A 23,365-nucleotide genomic window follows, 5' to 3' on the forward strand; every position below is an offset into this window, starting at 1 on the left:
ACCTTTCAATCCTTTTTCAGAACCCCATAAAACACAAATATAAACATGTCTCTTTCTTGTTTAAAACCCTTCTGTGGCTACTCATAGTTATCACTGCTTCAACGTCTGCCTCTTCTGCCATTCTGCCAGACTGTAAGCTCTTTGGAGATGACTGAGCCTATCTTGTTCAAATGTTGCATCTCCAGCATCTACGATAGTGCCTGGTACATAGTAGAAGTAAAATAAATGTGTTGAATGAATGGAATTGAAATGACCCTTTAACAAATATATTAGTAACTTAAAAAAGGATCAAGTCAAGGGACCTCCCTGGTGGCCTGGAGTTATTATCACCGCCACAGCCCACTACAAAGGCCTGAGTTTGATCCTCAGCCAGGGAGCAAACCCACATGGCATAGCAGATCTTTCCTGTCTCGCCCACTGCTCCCCTTAGCAGTTTATTTTAATAATAAGTCCACCTGCTCTGCTCCCCACTCTGTCTCTGGTGAATCCTCTCACCCTCATACACCTCTGGCCTACACCCCAGTTCTTCTACACAAAAATAAGTGAATAAAATCTTAAAAAAAAATAAAGAATGAAGTCAGAGGTAGAGGTAGGTTTTTTCATAAATCGTAATCACCTAATTATTTATTTTCTTCTTAAATGTCTCATGCCCTTATGGCCTCATGGACAATAAGCTCCACAAGGGCAGGGACCATGTGCGTCTTGTCCACTACTATACCATGCTCTATGATAGGTTCATAGGAGGTGCTCAATAAATACTTTTTGTTTGACTAATTTCAATTACCAATGTGGATTGGAAACTGATGCAGCAACGATGACAAATAGTACTGGTTAGGGCAGAGTTGGAATAATATAACCATAGATATAAGAGCTGTGGAGGATGAGTATTCTTTCATTCATTCAGTACATATGTACAAGGCAACCCCTCTGTGCTAGACACTGTGTCATGGAGCTTAAGTCTAGTGACAAACAGGCAATTTGAATCACTGCGACAGATTTCCCCTAGGAGGGCAGAGAGAGGGTACTTAAAGGATGGTCTAGGAGGGGACATTCCTTGGGGTAGGATGTAGGATGTGTAGGGAAGAGGGTATGGAAAGTGTTGGAGAGTATTCCTATGCTTATGAGATCAGAGGCAGGAGAGCCACTGATAGAGTCTCTACACATAGAGTAAGGTTCCTTAACCTCCTCCCTTTTATCCAACAATTTTTTATTGAGCCATACCATGTGTCTGTTGTGCTCAGCGTCAACCAGTGTCAAGAACTATACTAGTTCATCAATCAATTTATAGTTCAAAACTACTTGTTGAAAAACGAATATATGTAAACATACATAATTTAACGTTTGTATTTATCAAAATTTTGTTTTTAAATTTTCCCTCTTAGTCCTTTAGGGAAACATGCTTCTGGGCTGATCTCTTCCCCAACCCCCAAAGTGCTTTGTAGAGGCTTAATGAATGCTTACTGAATTAATAAATGAACATATGTGAGTAATGAACCTGGCCATCAAAAAGGAAAAGCTTTAGACCAGCGCTTTTCAACAGATCTTCGATAAAAATGTTCTGTATCTGCACTGTCGGGCAAAACGGTAATCACTGGGTTGTGGGGGTACTTTAAGTGGCTATATTAGGGAAGAACTGAAGTTTACATCTTAATTTTCATGAATTTTTACATCATTTTTCCTTTTTTTTTTGTGGGACCCTACCCCGGCGGCGGGGGAACGAACTGGCGCTGCAGAGGCTGCGGGCAGCCTCGCACCCCAGCGCTCAACCACTGCGCCACCAGGGGAGGCCTCATTTTTCATTTTTGTACATTGTATGCATTTTCATTTTGGTTCTATTCCCCATACAATTGCAGCCCCCTTATTTTGACCCTAATCCTTCCTCTCCCCGCCCCTCCCTACTCCCCCCCCCTTAATTTTCATGAATTTAAATTAGAATAGCCACTCGTGGCTTGTGGCAGCTGTTCCATCTCGGATGGCCGCATAGTCGAAACAGCCTGGCACTGGCGCCAGGTAGATTTCCAGTCCCTCGCTGGAAAATAGTGATTTTAAATAAGTGGCATAGAAAATCTAAATTCTGGGCCGCTGAAAGCTAGCTAGCACCTCTGGAGACCAATAAACCTTGCTTCCTGGCAGACACCCATCCCAGCACCACAGCGCGAAATGGCTGAAGGCGGGGAAAAGACACCTGAGCCCGCGGCCGGCGACAGCCCGAAATCCCGAGCTGCACCGCGGATTCTGTAGTTTAGACGCCCATGACATCACTACCGGTGTCACGCCGAGCGGCCCCTGGAGTAGACTTCCGGTGTCCCGTTGCTTTCTGGGAATTATAGTCATACATGCCTGATGGACGTGGACTTTAGTGGGTCAAGAACTACATTTCCCTGCTGGCTAAGCGATGCACCCGGATGCAATTACTAGAGAGCCGGAAATTGCCTCATCAGCTGTGAAGCGTGTGCTTTAGCGTTGTTGGAGGCCTGATTTCCCGGAGAGGGAGGGGAAAGGTTGCAGCCACTCCTAGTAGGGGGGTCGCCGAGGTCACTGTAGTGGGTTCGCGGTGTTGGCTGGGCGGCGCCATGGCGGTGAGTTTTGGCGGGAAGAGAATCCGCTTGGCGTGGCTATGGGATCTGGCTGATCTGTTTGCTTTTGCTAGAATCTAGGCGTTCTCCATCTGGTAATTCCTGTCCTGAATGGGAAGAAATCCTTTGCTAGAGAAAGGGGAGGTCTTGCCCCTATGCTTAAGGCTTGTCTGTTGTGAGGATGTGCCTTTCAGTCCTAGCTGATGAGTCAGGAACTGGTTGATGTCTTTAACTTTACACACTGGTGAATGTCAACTGTGTTGTTTTAGCGAAATTTCTAAAACCGATTTGGAGAGGATTGATTCCACTTTTCAACAAAAAATGATTACGCGCCATGAAACACACAAAAATGTCACTTTCATGGCGTCACACTTGCGTGTGGGCTAGAATCTGAAATACATGGTAAGGGCGCATTGAGTGCTATAGAGAAAAATACAGCAGGAAGCGGTGACTCGAAAGTGTGGAATGGGGTAGGGTTGCAGTTTTGAGTCCGGTAGTCAAAAAAAGACTTTGCAGAGTCAGACGGTAGAAATGTGGTAAAAAAAAAAGGCTAGGGACCAAGCCATGTAGCTTTATGAGGGTGTGGGCGGATGTGATTTCCAGGCAGAGGCAACAGTGTGAGTGAAAAGCCAATAGGGTGGTTCCTCCAAAAGACAGTGATCCAGAGGGAGGTGATGATGATGTGGGTGGGTGTAGATTCCTGACTGAAGAGTGGATTCAATAAAGAATGGGAAGAGAGGAACTGGAGAAGTGTACAAACAATTCTAGTGGATTCCATAAGGGAGAGCAGATGAATGGGATAATGGATGAAGATCTAAAGACGGCTTTTTTTTTTTTTTTTAAAGGTAGGAGAAATGATTCGCGGTGCGCTCCTGGCAATTACTTTGTAGAATAGGAAAACTGATCCAGAGGAGAAAGGAAGAGATTTGTGGAGTGACTTTACTGAGCTGAATAGAATGGATGTGATCAAGTGCATCAGTGGGGTGTTAAATAGAAACATACTTATCTGTTGTTACAGGGAGGAAAGCAGAATGGGTACCGATGGTTTCGGTAGGTAGAAGTCATAAGGGAAGCTGTGGAAATGATCTGTTCACTTCTGTTTTCTCAGAAGTGAAAAGAAACCAAGATTGTATGTTAAGAGTTAAGGATGGGAGAGGAAGTGTTGGAGACTTAATGAGGAAAAGAGATGTCTAGGACATTACTGTCAATAGTTTCCTGTGGTGATGAAAATGTTCTATATCTGCACTAATTTGGTAGCCACATGTAGCTATTGAGTACTTGAAATATGGCTAGCTCGATTTGCAGGGCTGAATTTTTAGTGTAATTTTACTTCACAAACCCAGGTTCCCCTAGCTCTTGCATATTGAAAGTAGATTAGAATCTGACACTAGAATAGACTCCTTTCCCAGTGACCGTGTATTCTGCTTTCTAGGAAAAACTTTATCTTCTAATTCCTGCCCAGTGTTTTTCCTTTGTTCGAAATTGCTCAATGTCTTCCTACCCCGCTTTTAGCCAGTGTGGAATTTGCAAGTCCTTTTTTTTGGTTGGTGGTAATGGGAATGGTTTTTGAATTTGGAAGACCTTAATATATTTTTTTCTTTTTAAGTTTTGTATAAGGACACTGGCAATATTTCTGGTAGATGATGTTTTACTTTATTCACTGCTTGGACTCTGGATATACTCATATTTTACACTGTCATTGAACTGGACTGATAATAAAGTTAGTTTTTCTAGGGAAATTCAATAAAAGCTCCCTTTTTTAAAAAAAAAGATTTATTTATTGATGCATACAAGAGCTGGGGTATAGGCCAGAGATGAGGGGGGTGAGAGGATTCACCACAGAGTAGGGAACAGGACAGGCAGACTGACTGAAACATACTGCTGAGGGGAGCAGTGGGTGAGACAGGAGAGGTCTGCTTCGCCATGTGGGTTGCTCCCTGCCTGGCTGGAGATTGAACTAGTGCTGCAGAGGCTGAGGATTGCTTCATAGTATGGTGCTTAACCCCTTGCGCCACCAGGGAGGCCTAAAAGCTCCTTTTAAGGAAGAACAAGTGACAGCAATAATGACTAAAATGTATTGTTTGTTTATTCTCTCCTGGGCATTAATGTTTGTTTTTTTTTTTGTTATTGTTGTTGTTTTTAAAGATTTATTTATTTTTGTACAAGAACTGGGGTACAGGCCAGGTGCGCAGGAGGGTGAGAGGATTCACTGGAGACAAAGCAGGAACAGAACAGACAGACTAAAGAAATACACCACTGGGGAGCAGCGGGCGAGGCAGGAAAGGTTTACCTCGCCATGTGGGACTCTCACCGGCCGGCCAGAATCGAACCCATGCTGCAGAGGTTGCGGACAGCTTCACAGTGCAGCGCTCAACCACCTGTGCCGCCAGGGAGGCCCCTGGGCATTAATGTTTTACTTAATTTTCTCTCTCTCTCTCTTTTTTTCCTTAAAGATTTATTTATGTATACAAGCACTGGGTACATTCAGAAGTGTGAGGGGCGTGAGAGAATTCACCAGAGCCAGAGCGGGGAACAGAACAGGCAGGATGACGAAGTACACTGCTGAGGGGAGCAGCGGGCGGCAGGAGAGGTCTGCGTGCCATGTAGGACCCTCGCCTGTGGCCGGGGATTGAACCGGTGCTGCAGAGGCTGAAGGCAGCTTCACAGCCCAGTGCTCAAGCACTGCACCACCAGGGGAGGCCCTCTTTTTTTTTTTTTTGTAAAGATTTATTTATTTATACATACAAGAGCTGGGGTACAGGCCAGAGGTGTGGGGGCGGGTGGGTGGGTGAGACGATTCACCAGAGACAGAGTGGGGAACACAACAGGCCGATTGACCAAAGTACACTGCTGAGGGGAGCAGCGGGCTAGTCAGGAGAGGTCTGCTATGCCATGTGGGTTGCTCCTTGACTGGCTGGGGGGATCGAACTCGTGCTGCAGAGGCTGCAGACCTGCTGCAGAGGCTGCAGACAGCTTTATACCAGTGAGGCCCTCTCTTTTTTTTTTAAAGATTTATTTATGCATATAAGAACTGAGGTATAGGCCAGAGGTGCAGGGGGTGAGAGTATTCACCAGAGACAAGAGTGGAGAACAGAACAGGTGGATTGTCTGAAATACACTGCTGAGGGGAGCTGCAGGTGAGATAGCCGAGGTCTGCTGCACCATGAGGGTCACCTCCTTGGCTGGGGATTGAACTTGTCCTACAGAGTGGCTGATGATAGCTTGATAGTGCTATCCTTAACCCCTGTGCCACTAGGGAGGCCCCTAATTTTTTCTCTTTTTTTTAAATTTTAATTTAATTTTTTTAAATTTATTTATTTATTCGTACAAGCACTGGGTACAATAAGAAGCGTGGGAGGGTGAGAGAATTTACCAGAGCCAGAGCAGGGAACAGAACAGGCAGACTGATGAAATACACTGCTGAGGGGAGCAGCGGGCATGGCAGGAGAGGTCTGCGCGCCCTGTGGGATCCTTGCCCAGCGGCCGGGGATCGAACCGGCAGCTTCGCAGCCCAGTGTTCAACCACTGTGCCACCAGGGGAGGCCCCCCTAATTTTTTCTCTTAAGTAGATGCTATTATTATCTCCATGTTACTCATAGGGAAGTTAAGGCATTAGATAAACTAAAAAGAAGAGACAGAATTTGAACTCATTCAGGAATCCATTCTCATTCATTGTAATATTCACATTTGTAAGCTAATTGGAAAATTTCTTTTGCAAATATCTTCCCATAGGGAAAGCTTTCTAATCTTTTCCCAAAAGAAACCTTACTAGTAATAAAGCTGTCGTGAGACAACAAACATGGAATAGCATGGTCAAAAAATTAGTTTTTACTTTATAACTAAATTTTTTTTTAAAGATTTTTTTTTTTTAAAATTTATACAAGCACTGGGTACAGTCAGAAGTGCGGGAGGGTGAGAGAATTCACCAGAGCCAGAGGGGAGAGCAGAGCAGGCAGACTGACGAAGCATACTGCTAAGGGGAGCAGCAGGTGAGACAGGAGAGGGCTGCGTGCCATGTGGGACCCTTGCTGGCGCCTGGGGATCGAACCGGCGCTGCAGAGGCTGTGGGCTGCTTTGCAGCCCAGCGCTCAACCGCTGTGCCACCGGGGAGGCCCAGGGCTGTTTATTTTATAGAGCTTTTGACACATTCCCTTTTAATTATATATCAGAATTTTAGAAGGAACCTGTGGTGGTGATGTCATAAAGATAATAGCCAACTTAAAAAAATTATTATTTTTAAACTTTTTCTTTTGGAAATTTTATTATTTTTTAATTTTTATTAATTTTTTTATTTTTTAATTTTATCTATTTTTTATTTATTTATTTATTATTTTTTTAAATAGAGGCATGTTTTATTTATTTATTTGTTTGTTTGTTTGTTTTGTTTTATACATGCACTGGGTACAGTCAGAAGCGCGGGAGGGTGAGAGAATTCACCAGAGCCAGAGCAGGGAGCAGAGCAGGCAGAAGGACCGAAGGACACTGCTGAGGGGAGCAGCGGGCGGCAGGAGAGGCCTGCACGCCATGTGGGACCCTCCTCCAGTGGCCGGGGAGCAGCCGGGGATCGAACCGGCGCCGCAGAGGCCGCGGGCAGCTTCGCAACCCAGCGCTCAACCGCTGCGCCACCGGGGAGGCCCCTAATTTTATCTATTTTTTACACCATTTTTCATTTTTGCACAATTTTGCATTTTCATCTTGGTTGTAGTCCCATACAATTCCCACCGCCCTTCTTTTGGAAATTTTAAATAATAAATAAAGTAGATTTAATAGTATTATGATTATGTTCTTCCATGTCCGCATTGGCAACTTCAGTGATTGACAGCTCAAGACTGATACTGTTTCATATATACCTCTTCCAGACCCTCTCCATGGCTCAGGAGCACTTTTAAGCAAATTTCAGGCATTTTCCCATTTTACCACTAAGCTTTACATATATACGCTACGCAAACACACACTTGTATATATGTGTAAAGTGATACGCTGTCTTAAAACAGAACCACAAAGCCATTTCACAGCTTAATAAAAAGCACATAATGTCTTGTTACTTGTGTATTGAGCATTTACATCATGGACTGATACTATGTTAAGTCCTTCCTTTGTATTATCTCTTAATCCTCACAATAATAATACGAGGTAGGTATAATTATCACCATTTTATAGACAGGTAGAGGAAAGGAGACTTCAAAAAGTTAAGCACTTGCCTAGGGTTCTACAGGTAAGTAAGTGGCAGAGGGGCCTCCCTGGTGGCGCAAGGGTTAAGACACAACCTATGAAGCCATCGGCAGTCACTGCAAGCACGAGTTCAATCCCCAGCCAGGGAGCAACCCACATGGCGCAGCAGACCTCTCCTGACTCACATGCTGCTCCCCTCAGGAGTGTATTTCAGTCATTCTGCCTGTTCTGTTCCCCACTCTGTCTCCGGTGAATCCTCTCACCCCCCAGACCTCTGGCCTGTACCCCAGTTCGTGTATGCATAAGTAAATAAATCTTAAAAAAAAAAAAAAAGTAAGTGGTAGAGCTAGGATATGGCAAGAGAAACAAGAAGCAGAAATAGGCAGTGTGAGTTTTTGTCCAACTTGACCATTTGCTGGCATGATAAACTTCAGTTTCATCATGAAACAATTATTACTGGTCTGCCTACTTAAGGTTATTGATAAGATCAAATAAAGTTATGCTCATAAAAGTTTAAAGAACTACAGAATACTGTGAATGTATGAAAAAGTTTATGATTTAGTCCAGTGCCTCTTACTGGGATGATTTTGTCCCCAAGAACATTTGGCCACTGGTGTGCTATTGGCTTCTAGTGGGTAGAAGCCGGGAATGCTCATAAATACCCTACAATGCATAGGATAGTCCCTGAAGACAAAGAATTATGTGACCCAAAATGACACTAGTTTAGGGACTCTGACTTAGGAGTCAGAGTTTAGGAACTCTGACTTAAATAAACCCTAATAAATTAACCAATTGTCTAGTTGAATAGCCAGTGAAAAAATTGAGGCTCATATTGATCAAATGACTGCTCAAGGTTGCACAACAAGTCTTGGGACTTGGGACCAGTGTCGGATTTCATTACAATCGGCCTTTGAGGTTTTGAGGAATAAGTTTTTCTGGGAAGCAGAAACCTCAAAGAAGAACTTTTGTGTATTTAGCATGCTCAGTGCAGTGAAAAGAAACACATAGTATTAAGTAATTTGTGAAGGCTCTTGCTTTCATATTCTGTAAAGTGGACAACATCATATTTATTTATTTATTATTATTATTTTTAAAAGTTTATTTATACAAGAACCGGGGTACAGGCCAGATGGGTGGGAGGGTGAGAGGATCCACCAGAGACAGAGCGGGGAACAGAACAGGTAGACTGACAAAATGCACTGCTGAGGGGAGCAGAGGGCGAGACAGTAGAGGTCTGCTTGCCATGTGGGTTGCTCCAAGGCCAGTGGGGAACGAACCAGCACTGCAGAGGCTGCAGACAGCTTCACAGTGCTTTGCTCAACCGCCTGCGCCACCAGGGAGGCCCATATTTATTTATTTTTTAAAGATTTATTTATTGATGCATACAAGAACTGGGGTGTAAGCCAGAGGTGCAGGGGGGTGAGAGGGTTCACTAGAGAGAGTGGGGAGCAGAACAGGCAGGTACACTGGAATACACTGCTGAGGGGAGCAGCGGGCGAGGCAGGAGAAGTCTGCTGGGCTATGTAGGTCAGCTCCCTGCCTGGCTTGGGATCTAACTCTGCTGCTCTGGCTGTGGATAGCTTGATAGCGCTTTTCTAACCCCTGCACCACCAGGTAGCCCCCACCATACTTAGGCAAAAGATATTTGTCATGTAACTTCGGTGTCTATGACATTATATTTGGTGCTGCAGTGACTAGAGAAGATTTGTAAAGTGCTTACTGCCGGGAGTTGACAGCACAACTGGGTACATGACTTCGGGATCATTTGGTTGCCTGCAATGGAAGTCAACTCAAGTTTGTTAAAATAGAGGGGAACTGAGTAATCATAGTGAGATTTCCTATGACCTGTCATCCTAGGGTAGGAGGTACAACTAGGCCTCATGTGGTCCTGGATACTTGTGACTTCATGGTCCCCTCCCTCTGTAAAAAATACTAAAACGTATTTTAAAACTATGTTGGCATGAAGACAAATACTTAATGTTAAATATTAAAGTTTTTTTCCAAATAAAAAGTTTACTTTGTTCTTCTGATTTTAAAGCAAATTAAAATTTATTTTGAGTCCTGAAAGTATTGCAGACCCTAGGCACAGTGCCTGCTGTATGTACAGGTTAAGTTGACTTTTAGGAGTTGTACAGACTGTTTTAAGGGTCATGCAGAAGCGATATATTTACTTCTGTGTAAAACTCCTTTGCCAGAACCCTGTCACATAGCTCCAACCTAAATGCAAATTTGTCTGGAAATATGGGCTTAACCATCTCTGCTCCACTCCCCTAAGAATGACTGGTCTTTTGTTGTGGAGGAAGAAAAGGGAAGGAACAGATATTGCATAGGCAACCTGCCATGGTTGTCCTCGAACAGTAGTCCTTATATGCATATTAGAATTGAAAACAGGGATTAGCCTATATTGAACTAGAGTCTGGGGGTAGATTACCTGTGAAGAGGATTTGCAGTAACGGGCAAAGGAGCCAAGGACCTACATGAGTTTTTGGTAGCAGGAATGCAGAGGTATATTCTTTCTTGGGAAAAGGAAATACACAGCCACACTTAGTTTTGTGGAAATTCTTAGGAAAGAGTCCCAATTACTTAGCACTTTGATTTAAATATGCAACCCAGGTCTTTGTCCATGTTATTTCTTTATGGCCACAATATTCAAAAAGCAGGCAGTGTGTTACTGTGCACTGTAAAAATCTTTAAATACTCAATAAACATTTATTGAGAGCTATAAGTTAGACAGTGAGGATATCATGAGAAATAACAGTCTCCATCATGAACACACTATGGTCCTGTGGGAAGGCAGCCATGCTGATGCTACTGTGTGATTAATGCTACTGTAAGGGAAATATTGGTAGCTAAGAACACAATAAGAATGGCATCTCAAGACAAGTGATCAGCTGAGACTTGAAGGCAATGAGATTGGGGGAGGGTGGTTTGAGAGAATAGGAGACAAGATGGACCCTGAGTGCAAGTTTAAGAGTATAGACTTTATTTTCTTAAAGATTTTATTTGTACAGAGGTGGGTAGGCAGTGGTGCGTAGGGTGAGAGGATTCACCAGAGACAGAGTGGGGAGCAGACCAGGCAGACTGACTGAAATACACTGCTGAGGGGAGCAGTGGGCAAGAAAGGACAGGTCTGCTGCGCCATGTAGGTAGCTCCCTGGCCAGGGATCGAACTCATGCTGCAGTGGCTGCAGATAGCTTCATAGTGCTGCGTCTTAGCCCCTTGCGCCACCAGGGAAGCCCTGTAGTATCTGATTTTAAAAAAGTATTTAAAAACTTTTTACATATTTAAGTGATTCTTTAACCATTCATTTGAGGTTTGACTGGAACAGCCCAACTTTTTAATCTTGTTTATTTGAATTTTAAGAGAACCATGGAAAAATGGACCTCTCAGTAAGCAGCTCAATTCTCTCGGAACCCAGTTCTTTTTCCTTTTTTAAGAACAAGTTTGCTGAAGAATAACGTGGATTATTCTCTTTTGTATCCAATAGGAAAGAAAAGGAACGGCCAAAGTGGATTTTTTGAAGAAGATTGAGAAAGAAATCCAACAGAAATGGGATACTGATAAAGTGTTTGAGGTCAATGCATCTAATTTAGAGAAGCAGACTAGGTGAGTAATAGTTTGTGATGTTCTATACATTGTGTTTTTATACCATTGGCTTTTAATACATAAACTGCTCTGTGGAAAGGATTGTATTTATAATGTTTGAAATGGGCTGGAAGAGGTGACTTCCACTTAATATCTTCTTTCCTATGGAATTCTTGAAGGGTTTGTTTCTGTACAAAGTTTTTAAAAAAGTATTTTCTTATTTAAGCAAAGGCAGATTACTGGTGGTGGATGTGGTGAAATAATATACATTTGCAGAGGTGTGACCCTATTTCCCTGTGACATATACTATGCTGTAAATCAATATTACCTCAATAAATATGGCTTTACAAAAAAAGGAAAACAAATAAAGCAGGATGTTTTCCTACTGGTAAAAAGAATTCATTTTATTAGAGATTCATGTTATTGTGATAATAATTTCCAGAGATTCATGTTATTGTGATAATAATTGAAGTGTTTCTGTATTTGAAGAGCTTATCTCATAAGTATATATTACCTGATGTTAAGGATCATTGATTGTAAGATAAACCAGAGATAATGATATGACATTGGGGAAAAACAAAAACCAACTGCTTTCTAATAATATGTGCATTTCATCTCAACTTCTGATATATTGAAATGTAGAAAAATGTGCCTCTCAGAACTAAGGGAATATACTGATAATAATAATAGCAGCTAATGATGAATACCTTTTAATATGCCAGGGCCATAGGAAATATGCCATTTTTTACATGCACATTCTCACGTAACCTTAATAGTTCTTTCAGATTACCAATACTTTTTTTTTTAAATTTATTTCTTTATACAAGAACTGGGGTACAGGCAAGATTCGTGGGAGGGTGAGAGGATTCACCAGAGACAGAGCAGGGAACAGAACAGGCTGACTGATGAAATACACTGCTGAGGGGAGCAGCGGGCGAGACAGGAGAGGTCTGCTTGCCATGTGGGACCCTCGCTGGCTGGTGGGGATTGAACCGGTGCAGCAGAGGCTGCGGGCAGCTTCACAGCGCAGCGCTCAACCACCTGCGCCACCAGGGAGGCCCCTGTTTTCAATTCTAATATGCATATAAGGACTACTGTTTGAGGAAAACCATGACAGGTTGCCTATGCAATACCTGTTCCTTCCATTTTCTCCTCCACAACAAAAGACCAGTCGTTCTTAGGGGGGTGGAGCAGAAATGATTAAGTCCATATTTGCAGACAAATTTGCATTTAGGTTGGAGCTATGTGACAAGGTTCTGGTTTTCTGGTTTTCTCTGGTGGGAAAGTGGGGAGGAGCATACAGGTAGCTTCAGGGGATTCATGAGTTGGATGGTGTATTAATAAGTGTTCATTTTATTATACCTGATAGTAGTCTGTGTTAGAGATACTTGATTCATAAAAAGGAATAAAATGCAATGAACAAGACCTCCCTGGTAGCACAAGGGGTTAAGCACAGCACTATGAAGCAATCCGCAACCTCTGCAGCACGATTTCAATCCCTGGCCAGGGAGCAACCCACATGGCCCAGCAGACCTCTCCTATCTCTCCCGCTGCTCCCCTCAGCAGTGTATTTCAGTCAATCTGCCAGTTCTACTCCCTACTCTGTCTCTGGTGAATCCTCTCACCCTCCTGCATCTCTGGCCTGTACCCAGCTCTTGTATTTATTTATAAATAAATAAAAAAAATGAAAAAAACCCACAATGAACAGCTTTTTAACTGAATTCACTACATATCATGTAATACAAAGAATACTTATTTGGAGCTCAGAGACTTTGAATTGCTTTTTATATATAGATGGCGAATACAAATCTCAGTTAATCAGTGAAACATTAAATTAAGCTAGATTTGTTCAGAGTATTTAAAATCATTTTTCTTTTTTTTTTTTATTTATTTATTGATTGATTGATAGATACATACATACATACAAACACTGGATACAGTCAGAAGCGCGGGAGGGTGAGAGAATTCACCAGAGCCAGAGCGGGGAGCAGAGCAGGCAGAAGGACCGAAGTACACTGCTAAAATCATTTTTCAGTCTGTTGTCTTTGCTCAAGTATTTTAGTTTAACTCAGGAAGTTAAGTTAATCAACCCACTGTTTACTACAAGGATTATTTCTTTTTTAATGAAAAAATTTTAAGATTTTATTTATTTATGCATAGAAGAACTGGGGTGTATGACAGAGGTGCAAGGGGTGAGAGGATTCACCAGAGACAGAGTGGAGAGCAGAACTGGCGGATCTACTGAAATGTACTGCTGAGGGGAGCAGCAGGCTAGGCAGGAGAGGTCTGCTGCACCATGTGGGTTATTTCCCTGGCTGGGGATCAAACTCAGGCCACAGCAGTGCTAGTGTGATAGCACTGAGACTTAACCCCTCAGCCACCAAGGAGGCCCAATTTTAGAAAACTGGAATTCTGGATTTATGAATTTAATTTTAAATGTCTTTTTTTTTTTTTTTTTTATAGAGGCATGTTTTTTATTTATTTATTTGTTTGTTTGTTCGTTCGTTTTTGTTTATACATGCACTGGGTACAGTCAGAAGCGCGGGAGGGTGAGAGAATTCACCAGAGCCAGAGCGGGGAGCAGAGCAGGCAGACAAACGAAGCACACTGCTGAGGAGAGCAGCGGGCGGCAGGAGAGGTCTGCGCGCCATGTGGGACCCTCCTCCGGTGACCAGGGAGCAGCCGGGGATCGAACCAGCGCCGCAGAGGTCGCCGGCAGCTTCGCAACCCAGCGCTCAACCGCTGCGCCACTGGGGAGGCCCTTAAATGTCTTTTAAATTACTAGAACTTAATTATTTATTGGAATCTCACCATCTCATTTTAAAAGGAACATACCATTTTCTTTTCATTACCTTCTTTTTCACATGTTTTTTTTTTGCAGCAAGGGCAAGTTCTTTGTAACCTTTCCATATCCATATATGAATGGGCGCCTTCACTTGGGACACACATTTTCTTTATCCAAATGTGAGGTAAGTCTGTGTTTAATATACTAGGATAGAGGATCTTTAATAAATACTATTAAGATGAATACTAAAGTAGTTACCTTTAATAAGTACTGTTTTTAAGAAATGGCATCTATAGCTTTTATTACCTGTTAAGGAATTAAGAATTCTTTAATTTTAAGTATAATTACAAATTTTTATATTTAGTTTTCACATGCTAGGTGTGTGTGTATGTGTGTGTGAGAGAGAGAGAGAAAGAGAGAGAGAGACAGAGAGAGAGAAAGACAAGGGCCTAAGGGAAGTATGCATGTGCATAAGTAATTTCTGGGTTACTGGAAAGACATGAAAATTATAGTGGACTAGAATTTTGGATTAAATGTAAAATCTAGCTGGTGCTCTAAAGGAGGGGGTTAAGGAGGAAACTAAACTGATATTCTTTGTGAAAAGTCAGCATCTAGCTGATTTGATGCAAGCTGTATCTAGTATTGAAATTTGTAATTTAAATTTAATTTTTTCCCCCTGTAGTTTGCAGTAGGGTATCAGAGATTGAAAGGAAAAGTTTGTCTGTTTCCCTTTGGTTTACATTGTACTGGAATGCCTATTAAGGTAAGATTGCTTTTGGGATTGGTTTCTACTCTTGGTAGCTTGGAGCAGATAGTAATATCCAATTCAAGAGTTTGAAATAGGATTTTCAAATACTGCTGTATATATTAAAGTGTTTTTTGAAATGAGTTGAATTTATTATAGTGAAAATTAATTTTAAAAAACATATGAAGAAGTGCTTAAGGCATGCACATTAATGTCTAAGTGATTTTAAGCAATTTTGGTGTCTTTTGGTTACCTTGTTCATTCATCCCTCTATTTTATAATTAGATAATAACCCTAGCAAGTAAAATATATTTATTTTGTGCATTTGTGACATTTATAAAATGTTGGCTTAATGTAATGAGTGTCTATTTTGGTCATTGTTGCAGATATCATCTTCATACTTTCTTTCCTTTTCTCCTTTTATTGTTTTGCCACTAGTTTACATAATTATAGAATTTTCATCGCAAATTGGTATTAGAAATAAATTTTGAAGAAGAATGGGTCAAAAACTAGAGTTGAAAGTATTCTCTAAATGTAATAGGGTTAGGAAGCTTAACTCCCCTTTTTCTTTAGTCACCAGTCTTTTATTTTGAAAAATGTCAAACCTAAAGAAAAGGTGAAAGAGTAGTAAATAGAATAAACCACATACCTTTCATTTATGGATACCAGGTCCATAATATCGATCTTGCCACAAATGTTTACTAAATTTACTCCCTTTTTGTGTGAACTTGATAATTAGGTGCAGACATGACTGTCAGTCCTAAGCGCTTTAGCATGTGTCCTTTGAGAACAAGGACGTTTTCTATATCACTACTGTCCCATCATCCCTTCTGAGAAATTTGACATTGATATAATATCTTTCTTTATATCTTTCTTTATTCTATGTCTAGTCCCAAAATGTCCTTTCTGGCAATTTTTTACTTTTGATTTTGTGGATCAGATATTGCATTTGGTTATCAGTTCTTTTTTTTTTTTTTTTTTTTTAAAGATTTATTTATTTATGCATACAAGAGCTGGAGTATAGGCCAGAGATTCAGGGGGTGAGAGAATCCATCAGAGACAGTGGGGAACAGAACAGGCAGACTGACTGAAATACACTGCTGAGGGGAGCAGCGGGCGAGACAGGAGAGGTCTGCCTCGCCATGTGGGTTTCTTCCTGGCCGGCTGGGGATCGAATTTGTGCTGCAGAGGCTGTGGATTGCTTCATAGTGCGGTGCTTAACCCCTTGCGCCACCAGGGAGGCCCGGTTATCAATTCTTTTTTAGCATCTTTTAATTTACTGTGACACTGACATCTTTGAAGAATCTTGACTACTTCTTTTGTAGAATGTCCTATAATTTGATTGTTTTATTCGTGATGCCTCGTGACTAGATTTTGACAATAATACTGTGTTGGGGTGATATAAATTTCCCATTGTATAACATCAAAAGGTATATAGGGTCAATTTGTCCCACTTTAGTGAAATTACATTAAGAAATCTACCAGATTTCTTCATTCTAAAGGTAACTTTTTCTTTTCTTACTAAAAAGTAGTTTGTGGGATGTAGTTGGGAGCCTCTAAATATCTGGTTCATAGTAATCCAGCAGTTACTCTGCTTCGGTAGCTGTAAAATGGTGACTTTTTTTTTTAAAGATTTGTTTTTGTTTAAACAATATATGGGGTTCAGGCCAGAGGTGCGGGAGGGTGAGAGGATTCACCAGAGACAGAGTGGGTAGCAGAACGAAATCTCCTTGGCCGGCTGGGAATCGAACCAGTGCTGCAGAGGCTGTGGATAGCTTCATAGCACTGCGCTCAACCCCCTGCGCCACTGGGGAGGCCCAAAATGGTGACTTTTTACTTGTGTCATTCTTCATTTTTTTTTAAAAGAATTACTCCTTTATTGTAAGATTTTTATTTTATTTATTTTTGTGTAGAAGAACTGGTGTGCAGGGCCTCCCTGGTGGCACGAGGGGTTAAGATGCAACCTATGAAGTTGTCCGTGGTCACTGCAGCAGGAGTTCAATCCCTGGCCAGGGAGCTGCCCACATGGCTCAGCAGACCTCTCCTTACTCGCCTGGTGCTCCCCTCAGCAGTGTATTTCAGTGGATCTGGCTGTTCTGCTCCCCATTCTGTCTCTGGTGAATCCTCTCACCCCATACCTCTAGCCTGTGCCCCAGTTCTTGTAGACATAAATAAATCTTTTAAAAAAGAAGAGCTGGGGTGTAGGCTAGAGGTGCAGGGTTGGGGGCATGAGAGGATTCACCAGAGACAGAGTGGGGAGAAGAATGGGTGGATTGACTGAAATACACCGCTGAGGGGAGTAGTGGGCAAGACAAGAGAGGTCTGCTGCACCATGTGGCTCAGCTCCCTGCCCAGGGATCAGACGCAGGCCATTTTGCCTTGGGAGGTCCTTCATGGTGGTAGTGCTGAGACTTAACTCCTAAGCCACCAGGGAGGCCCCTTTTTCATCATTTTTTAACTGAAATTCCTCTGCATAGAATAGTCCCCTCCTTTTTTAAAATTTACAATTCTATATTTGTAATTTTCTCCTAACATTAATATTGGGTACTTGGTGTCATCTTTGTTTTTGATAGCAGGCTCATTATAATACAATGAGAAAATGTGGTGTGGAACGTTTAGAATTATGTGTTAGTTCTGTTGCTCACTAACTTTATGAAGTGGATAAATCATCTCTCAGTGTTTATTTTCTAATTTAATACTTATCTAATTGACAGTATTGTGATAATTATTTATAGTTTGACAGTAATCTTTCAGTTGAAAAATGCTATTACTAGTGTTATTATTATTCAAAATGATAACACATGATATCTTATATCTCTTTGTACTAGTACTGCCTAACATATCAGATGTATACTGAGTACTCAGGGTTTTGAATAAATATTGTTGAGTAAATGAAGTAAAATACTAATTTATAAATCAGTAAATTTTGAGGCATATGTGAGTTGTATCCTTTGCATTTTCTATGATCCAAACATGTATAAATGTATTACAAAAATTGAAGTCAATTATAGTTGGCCATAGAAGCAAAAAGGTCAACTCATTTCTGCCTTGAATTTTGAATTTCATTATCTTTAATGTTGTGTTTGTTACAGGCATGTGCTGATAAGTTGAAAAGAGAAATAGAGCTATATGGTTGCCCCCCTGATTTTCCAGATGAAGAAGAGGAAGAGGAAGAAATCAGTGCTAAAACAGAGGACATAATAATTAAGGATAAAGCTAAAGGGAAAAAGGTTTGGTGATTGATGATATTTATCTTGGTTGAAATTTAATAGTTGTCTAGTTTATATGTGCATTCCCAGTACTAGTGCAGTATCTGGCACATAAAATGTGTATGGTAATTTCTAAAAGATAACAAAGCCAAAAATTATCTTTCTGACTATTTGATTGCCTTTTCCCCCCCTCCTTATTTTGAAATAATTTCGGACTTATAGAATAATTGCAAGATAGTATGGAGTTATCTTATAATTTTCATGCAGCTCCCCTACTGCTACATCTTATATAACAATAGTACATTGGCCAAAACTAAGAAATTAACATTTGAATAATACTGTTTACCAAAATACAAACATCATTTGGATTTCATCGATGTTTTTGCTAATGGTCTTTTTCTGTTCCAAGGACCAATCCAAGATTCCACATTGCACTTAGTTGTGTTTTTTTTTTTTTTTTTTAAGATTTATTTATTTGTTTATACAAGCACTGGGTACAGTTAGAAGCGCGGGAGGGTGAGAGAATTCACCAGAGCCAGAGAGGAGAGCAGAGCAGGCAGAAGGATCGAAGTACACTGCTGAGGGGAGCTGCGGGCGGCAGAGGAGAGGTCTGCGCGCCATGTGGGACCCTCCTCTGGTGGCCGGGGAGCAGCCGGGGATCGAACCGGTGCCGCAGAGGCCGCGGGCAGCTTCACAACCCAGCGCTCAACCGCTGCGCCACTGGGGAGGCCCTTGCACCTAGTTGTCATTGTCTCCTTAGTCTCTTGTCTTTGTCTTCCATGACCTTGACACTTTTGAAGACTACTAGTCACATTATTTATAGAATGTCCCTCAGTGTGGGTTTGTTTAATGCTTTCTTGTAAGTAGATTGAGAGGCAATGTGTCCTCTTCAGTGCATCATACCAGGAAGTATTTGATACTGATGTCTTTTTTTTTTTTTTTAAAGATTTATTTATTTATGTAAGAACTGGGATACAGGCCAGAGGCGCGGGAGGGTGAAGGTGAGAGAATTCACCAGAGACAGAGTGGGGAGCAGAACAGGCAGATGGACTGAAACACTGCTGAGGGGAGCAGTGGGCGAGACAGGAAAGGTCTGCCATACCACCAGCCGGGATCGAACTGGTGCTGCAGAGGCTGTGGACAGCTTCACAGTGTGACGCTCAACTGCCTGTGCCACCAGGGGAGGCCCTGATGAAAGTTCTTTAATGGCTCCACCTATTTAGTTTTTCTTGGTATTAGAATCCTGGTGGGTATCAGACTCTACAGCGTGGCAGACAAGATAGACTCTCCTAATGCCTGCAGTGTTCTGACATCAGTAACATTGTTTCAGAATTTAAGAAAATGAGCAAATGGGATTATTCACTTAAAATTGTTAACTTGTTGGTGGTTTGTTCTTTGATGAATTTGTTTTTGCTGGTTATTTTCAGAGTAAAGCTGCTGCTAAAGCTGGATCTTCTAAATACCAGTGGGGCATTATGAGATCCCTTGGGCTGTCTGATGAAGAGATTGTCAAATTTTCTGAAGCAGAACATTGGCTTGATTACTTCCCACCACTGGCTATTCAGGATCTGAAGAGAATGGGTTTGAAGGTATGACCATCACCCTAATATTTTAAGAAAATATGAAGGAACACATTTACATTTATATGATTACATGTGATTTGGACTTCTTAATTAGTTTATTTTTTATTTTTACTTTATTATTTTTTAAAGATTTATTTATGCATACAAGAACTGGGGTACAGGCCAGAGGTGTGGGGGGTAAGAGGATTCACCAGAGTGGGAAACAGAACCGGTGAATTGACCGAAAATACACTGCTGAGGGGAGCAGCGGGCGAGTCAGGAGAGGTCTGCTGTGCCATGTGAGGTCAGCCTCCCTGACTGGGGATCGAACTTGTGCTGTAGTGGCTGCGGTGAGCCTCATAGGTTGTTTCTTGACCCCTTGCACCACCAGGGAGGCCCCATAAGTGTGTCTGTTTAAAAACATATTAAACACAAAATCAATGTAATTGTGATATATCCTGAATAGGTGGAACTTCAAAATTTATTCTTTCAATAGTTGATATAATTCTAAGTTGGAAAATAAAAAATAAAGAATAAATAATTGCTGTGTGGAAATTCTCATACATAGAGACTATACAAATTTCTTAAAGATTACCTTTTCCTTTCTCCTGTAGGTAGACTGGCGTCGTTCCTTCATCACCACTGATGTTAATCCTTATTATGATTCATTTGTCAGGTGGCAGTTTTTAACATTAAGAGAGAGAAGCAAAATTAAATTTGGGAAACGGTAAGTTTGTTGTCTTTCACTATAATAAGCACACATCATGTAATTCCTGCATGGTAAGTCAGTGCCCCACAGCCTACTTTTCTCATTGTCCTTTCCCTTTATGATTTTTTTCCCTTTTTGTTCTTTTGTATCCTTTAGTTTCCTTCTTGTCTTGCCAGTGTCTTAATTTCTCTGAGCTGCTCAGTGTTTGTAACAAATAGTACCAGGGAGAATAGGAGTGTTGGCTTTTATGATTTCACTGAAGTGTCTGTCCAGTATTCCTAGCCAAGAAGTAAAATAATAATTTTATTTGTAATTTTGTTTATCCTTTGTTCTATAAATTAAAAGTTCCCCTTGATTATATGGATTAATTTAAAACTATTTGTATTTCATAAGTGAATTTATATTTATACTCTTTAGTTTACTACCACGAAGCCAAGGTCAATGTGCATTTTCTTTTAAAGATTTATTTATGTAGGGGCCTCCCTGGTGGAACAAGGGATTGAGACGCAACCTATGAAGCTATCCGCAGCCTCTGCAGCACGACTTCGATCCCTGGCCAGGGGGCAATTCACATGGCGCAGCAGACCTCTCGTATCTCGCCCGCTACTCCCCTCAGCAGTGTATTTCAGTCAATCTGCCTGTTCTGCTCCCCACTGTCTCTGGTGGATCCTCTCACCCGCCCTCTCCCCCACCTCTGGCTTGTACCCCAGGTCTTTTTTTTTTTAAAGCTTTATTTTTATTTATTTATACAAGCACTGGGTACAGTCAGAAGCACGGGAGGGTGAGAGAATTCACCAGAGCCAGAGCGGGGAGCAGAGAAGGCAGACTGAAGTACACTGCTGAGGGGAGCAGCGGGCGGCAGGAGAGGTCTGCGCGCCATGTAGGACCCGCCTCCGGTGGCCTGGGAACAGCCGGGGATTGAACCGGTGCTGCAGAGGCTGCGGGCAGCTTCACAACCCAGCGCTCAACCGCTGCACCACCGGGGAGACCCCTGTACCCCAGTTCTTGTATGCATAAAAAAAAATCTTAAAAAAAAGATTTATTTATGCCTACAAGAGCTGGGGTGTAGGGCAGAGGTGTGGGGGAGGGTGGAGTGAGAGCACTCACCGGACTCAGAGTGGGGAGCAGAACAGGTGGACTGACTGAAATACACTGCTGAGGGGAGCAGCGGGTGAGACAAGAGAGGTCTGCTGCGCCATGTGAGTAGTTCGCTCGCTGGGGATAGCTTTATAGTGCTGAGATTGAACCCCTTGCACCACTAGGGAGGCCCTCAATGTATATTTTCTCTTGGTATTACCTTTCATGAAGACAGAAAACTTAATTATTTTTTAAAAAGATTTATTTATTTATTTATACAAGCACTGGGTACAGTCAGAAGTGCAGGAGGGTGAGAGAATTCACCAGAGCCAGAGTGGGGCGCAGAACAGGCAGATTGACCAAGTACACTGCTGAGGGGAGCAGTGGGCAGCAGGAGAGGTCTGTTGTGCCATGTGAGACCCTCACCTGGCGGCCGGGGATCGAACCAGCGCTGCAGAGGCTGCGGGCAGCTTCACAGCCCAGCGATCAACTGCTGCGCCTCCGGGGAGGCCCAGAAAACTTTAAATAAGTACAGTTTGGCAGCTCTTTTTTCTGCTGTGACTATGCAGTCATTTCTTTTCACAAACCTTTTTCCTTTGCAAAGCAGCCACAGCAGATCCCTGCCTACTTGTGACCATTGCAGGTGCCTTTTTTTCTTTCTCTTTTTCTAATAAGCCCATTCTTTTAAAATGTTAAAGAAAAAGAAGGGCAAGATTTACAACTTAATTAGGTTTGCAATAGAACTACCCATAAAGTCATAAATAATAGAAGTAGGTATTTCTTCAGTTAAACTGTTTTAATTAGAAGAAATATAATAACATGTTAGGATCAATATTGGGAAATCTCTTAGGATAAAACTTGTGTATTATAATACTTGTCACTATTTTTTAGGTATACCATTTATTCTCCAAAAGATGGACAACCTTGTATGGATCATGACAGACAAACTGGAGAGGTAATTATTTGTGACATAGAGTGCCTATTATAATAATCTTTATCTGGCCACAGAGTTTAACAGCTAGATTAGAAACCAGAAAATAACTATTCAAGTGCTGCATAACTTAGTCCTGATTCTCTAATGGCTGTATTGAGGGAGGCAGGATGTCATGACAGGTACAGCTACCTGCAACTTGTCTAGCACTGTGCTACTCCAAGAGTGGTCTTGGGGCCACTGCCTCAACTTGTGATAGAAAAGCACATTCTTGGTCCAAAATGTTGAACCAAAAGCTCAGGGATTAGGACCCCAGGAACCTGTCTTTTAACATGCTCTCAGTGTAATTCATTAGTACTGCCTGGAGAATAGAATATTCTCCTCAAAAAAAGAGTTTGGGGAGAGGTAATGAGATATGTGGCTAACTAAGGTATACAGATTCCATTTACACTTGCTTTGATCACGTGCCTATTTGCCTATTACCAAAGCACTTCTAGCTATGCATGACATCAGTTTACTGTACATTCCTGGAGGACACGTTAGTAACATTATTCCTTAGTGAATCAAGGGTGAGTGATTTGCCTAAAGCCTTGACACAGCAAGTCAACAATATCAGAATTTGAATTTAGGAGCCTCTCTGAGTGTATCATTCTTTGTTACTACCTCTGAACATATTTGAATGTAACTACTTTTCAGAATCAAAAATTATTCTGAAGTAATGTAACTTATGTGTTGAATGTTGAACAGGTTTGAAAGATTTGAAAGAGTCCAGAAAGCCCTCTTTATGACCATGTTGTGCTTTTGTATAGTCAGTGGTAGTAATATCCTACAGTTCAGTACTATGTCATAATTTTTCAAAGCATATTCTATCTATTATGTGGTCCTTTGGACAATCCTGTGTGAGGCATAGCATAGTTATTTTGCCGATGAAGAAACAAAGGGTTAGAGAGAATGTGACTCTCTTGGGACAAGCCATTAGTAAGGGCCAAAGCTGGGTTTAGAGTGTACACCCT

The 23,365-nt window shown here is 41.7% G+C and overlaps 1 protein-coding gene across 2 annotated transcripts in view; it reads left to right on the top strand.

Annotated features, from left to right (window-relative positions):
* Window positions 1-2,403: 2,403 nt before the first annotated feature.
* LARS1 (leucyl-tRNA synthetase 1) overlaps window positions 2,404-23,365 on the top strand; it is a 63,735-nt gene continuing 42,773 nt past the window's right edge. Inside the window, exons 1-8 of one of the 2 annotated variants that reach the window (XM_037509011.1) lie at window positions 2,404-2,579; window positions 11,237-11,355; window positions 14,216-14,303; window positions 14,802-14,882; window positions 17,957-18,094; window positions 19,501-19,662; window positions 20,250-20,362; window positions 22,313-22,376. In XM_037509011.1, the coding sequence (XP_037364908.1) occupies window positions 2,574-2,579; window positions 11,237-11,355; window positions 14,216-14,303; window positions 14,802-14,882; window positions 17,957-18,094; window positions 19,501-19,662; window positions 20,250-20,362; window positions 22,313-22,376 (771 nt within the window). In that variant the 5' untranslated portion in view covers window positions 2,404-2,573. The remainder of the gene's footprint in view (window positions 2,580-11,236; window positions 11,356-14,215; window positions 14,304-14,801; window positions 14,883-17,956; window positions 18,095-19,500; window positions 19,663-20,249; window positions 20,363-22,312; window positions 22,377-23,365) is intronic. The other variant, XM_054694282.1, reaches the window with a different exon arrangement.

The sequence above is a fragment of the Talpa occidentalis genome, unplaced genomic scaffold (assembly GCF_014898055.3).
Source record: "Talpa occidentalis isolate TD23 unplaced genomic scaffold, MPIMG_talOcc4v2.1 talOcc4.13, whole genome shotgun sequence".
NCBI lineage: Eukaryota > Metazoa > Chordata > Mammalia > Eulipotyphla > Talpidae > Talpa > Talpa occidentalis.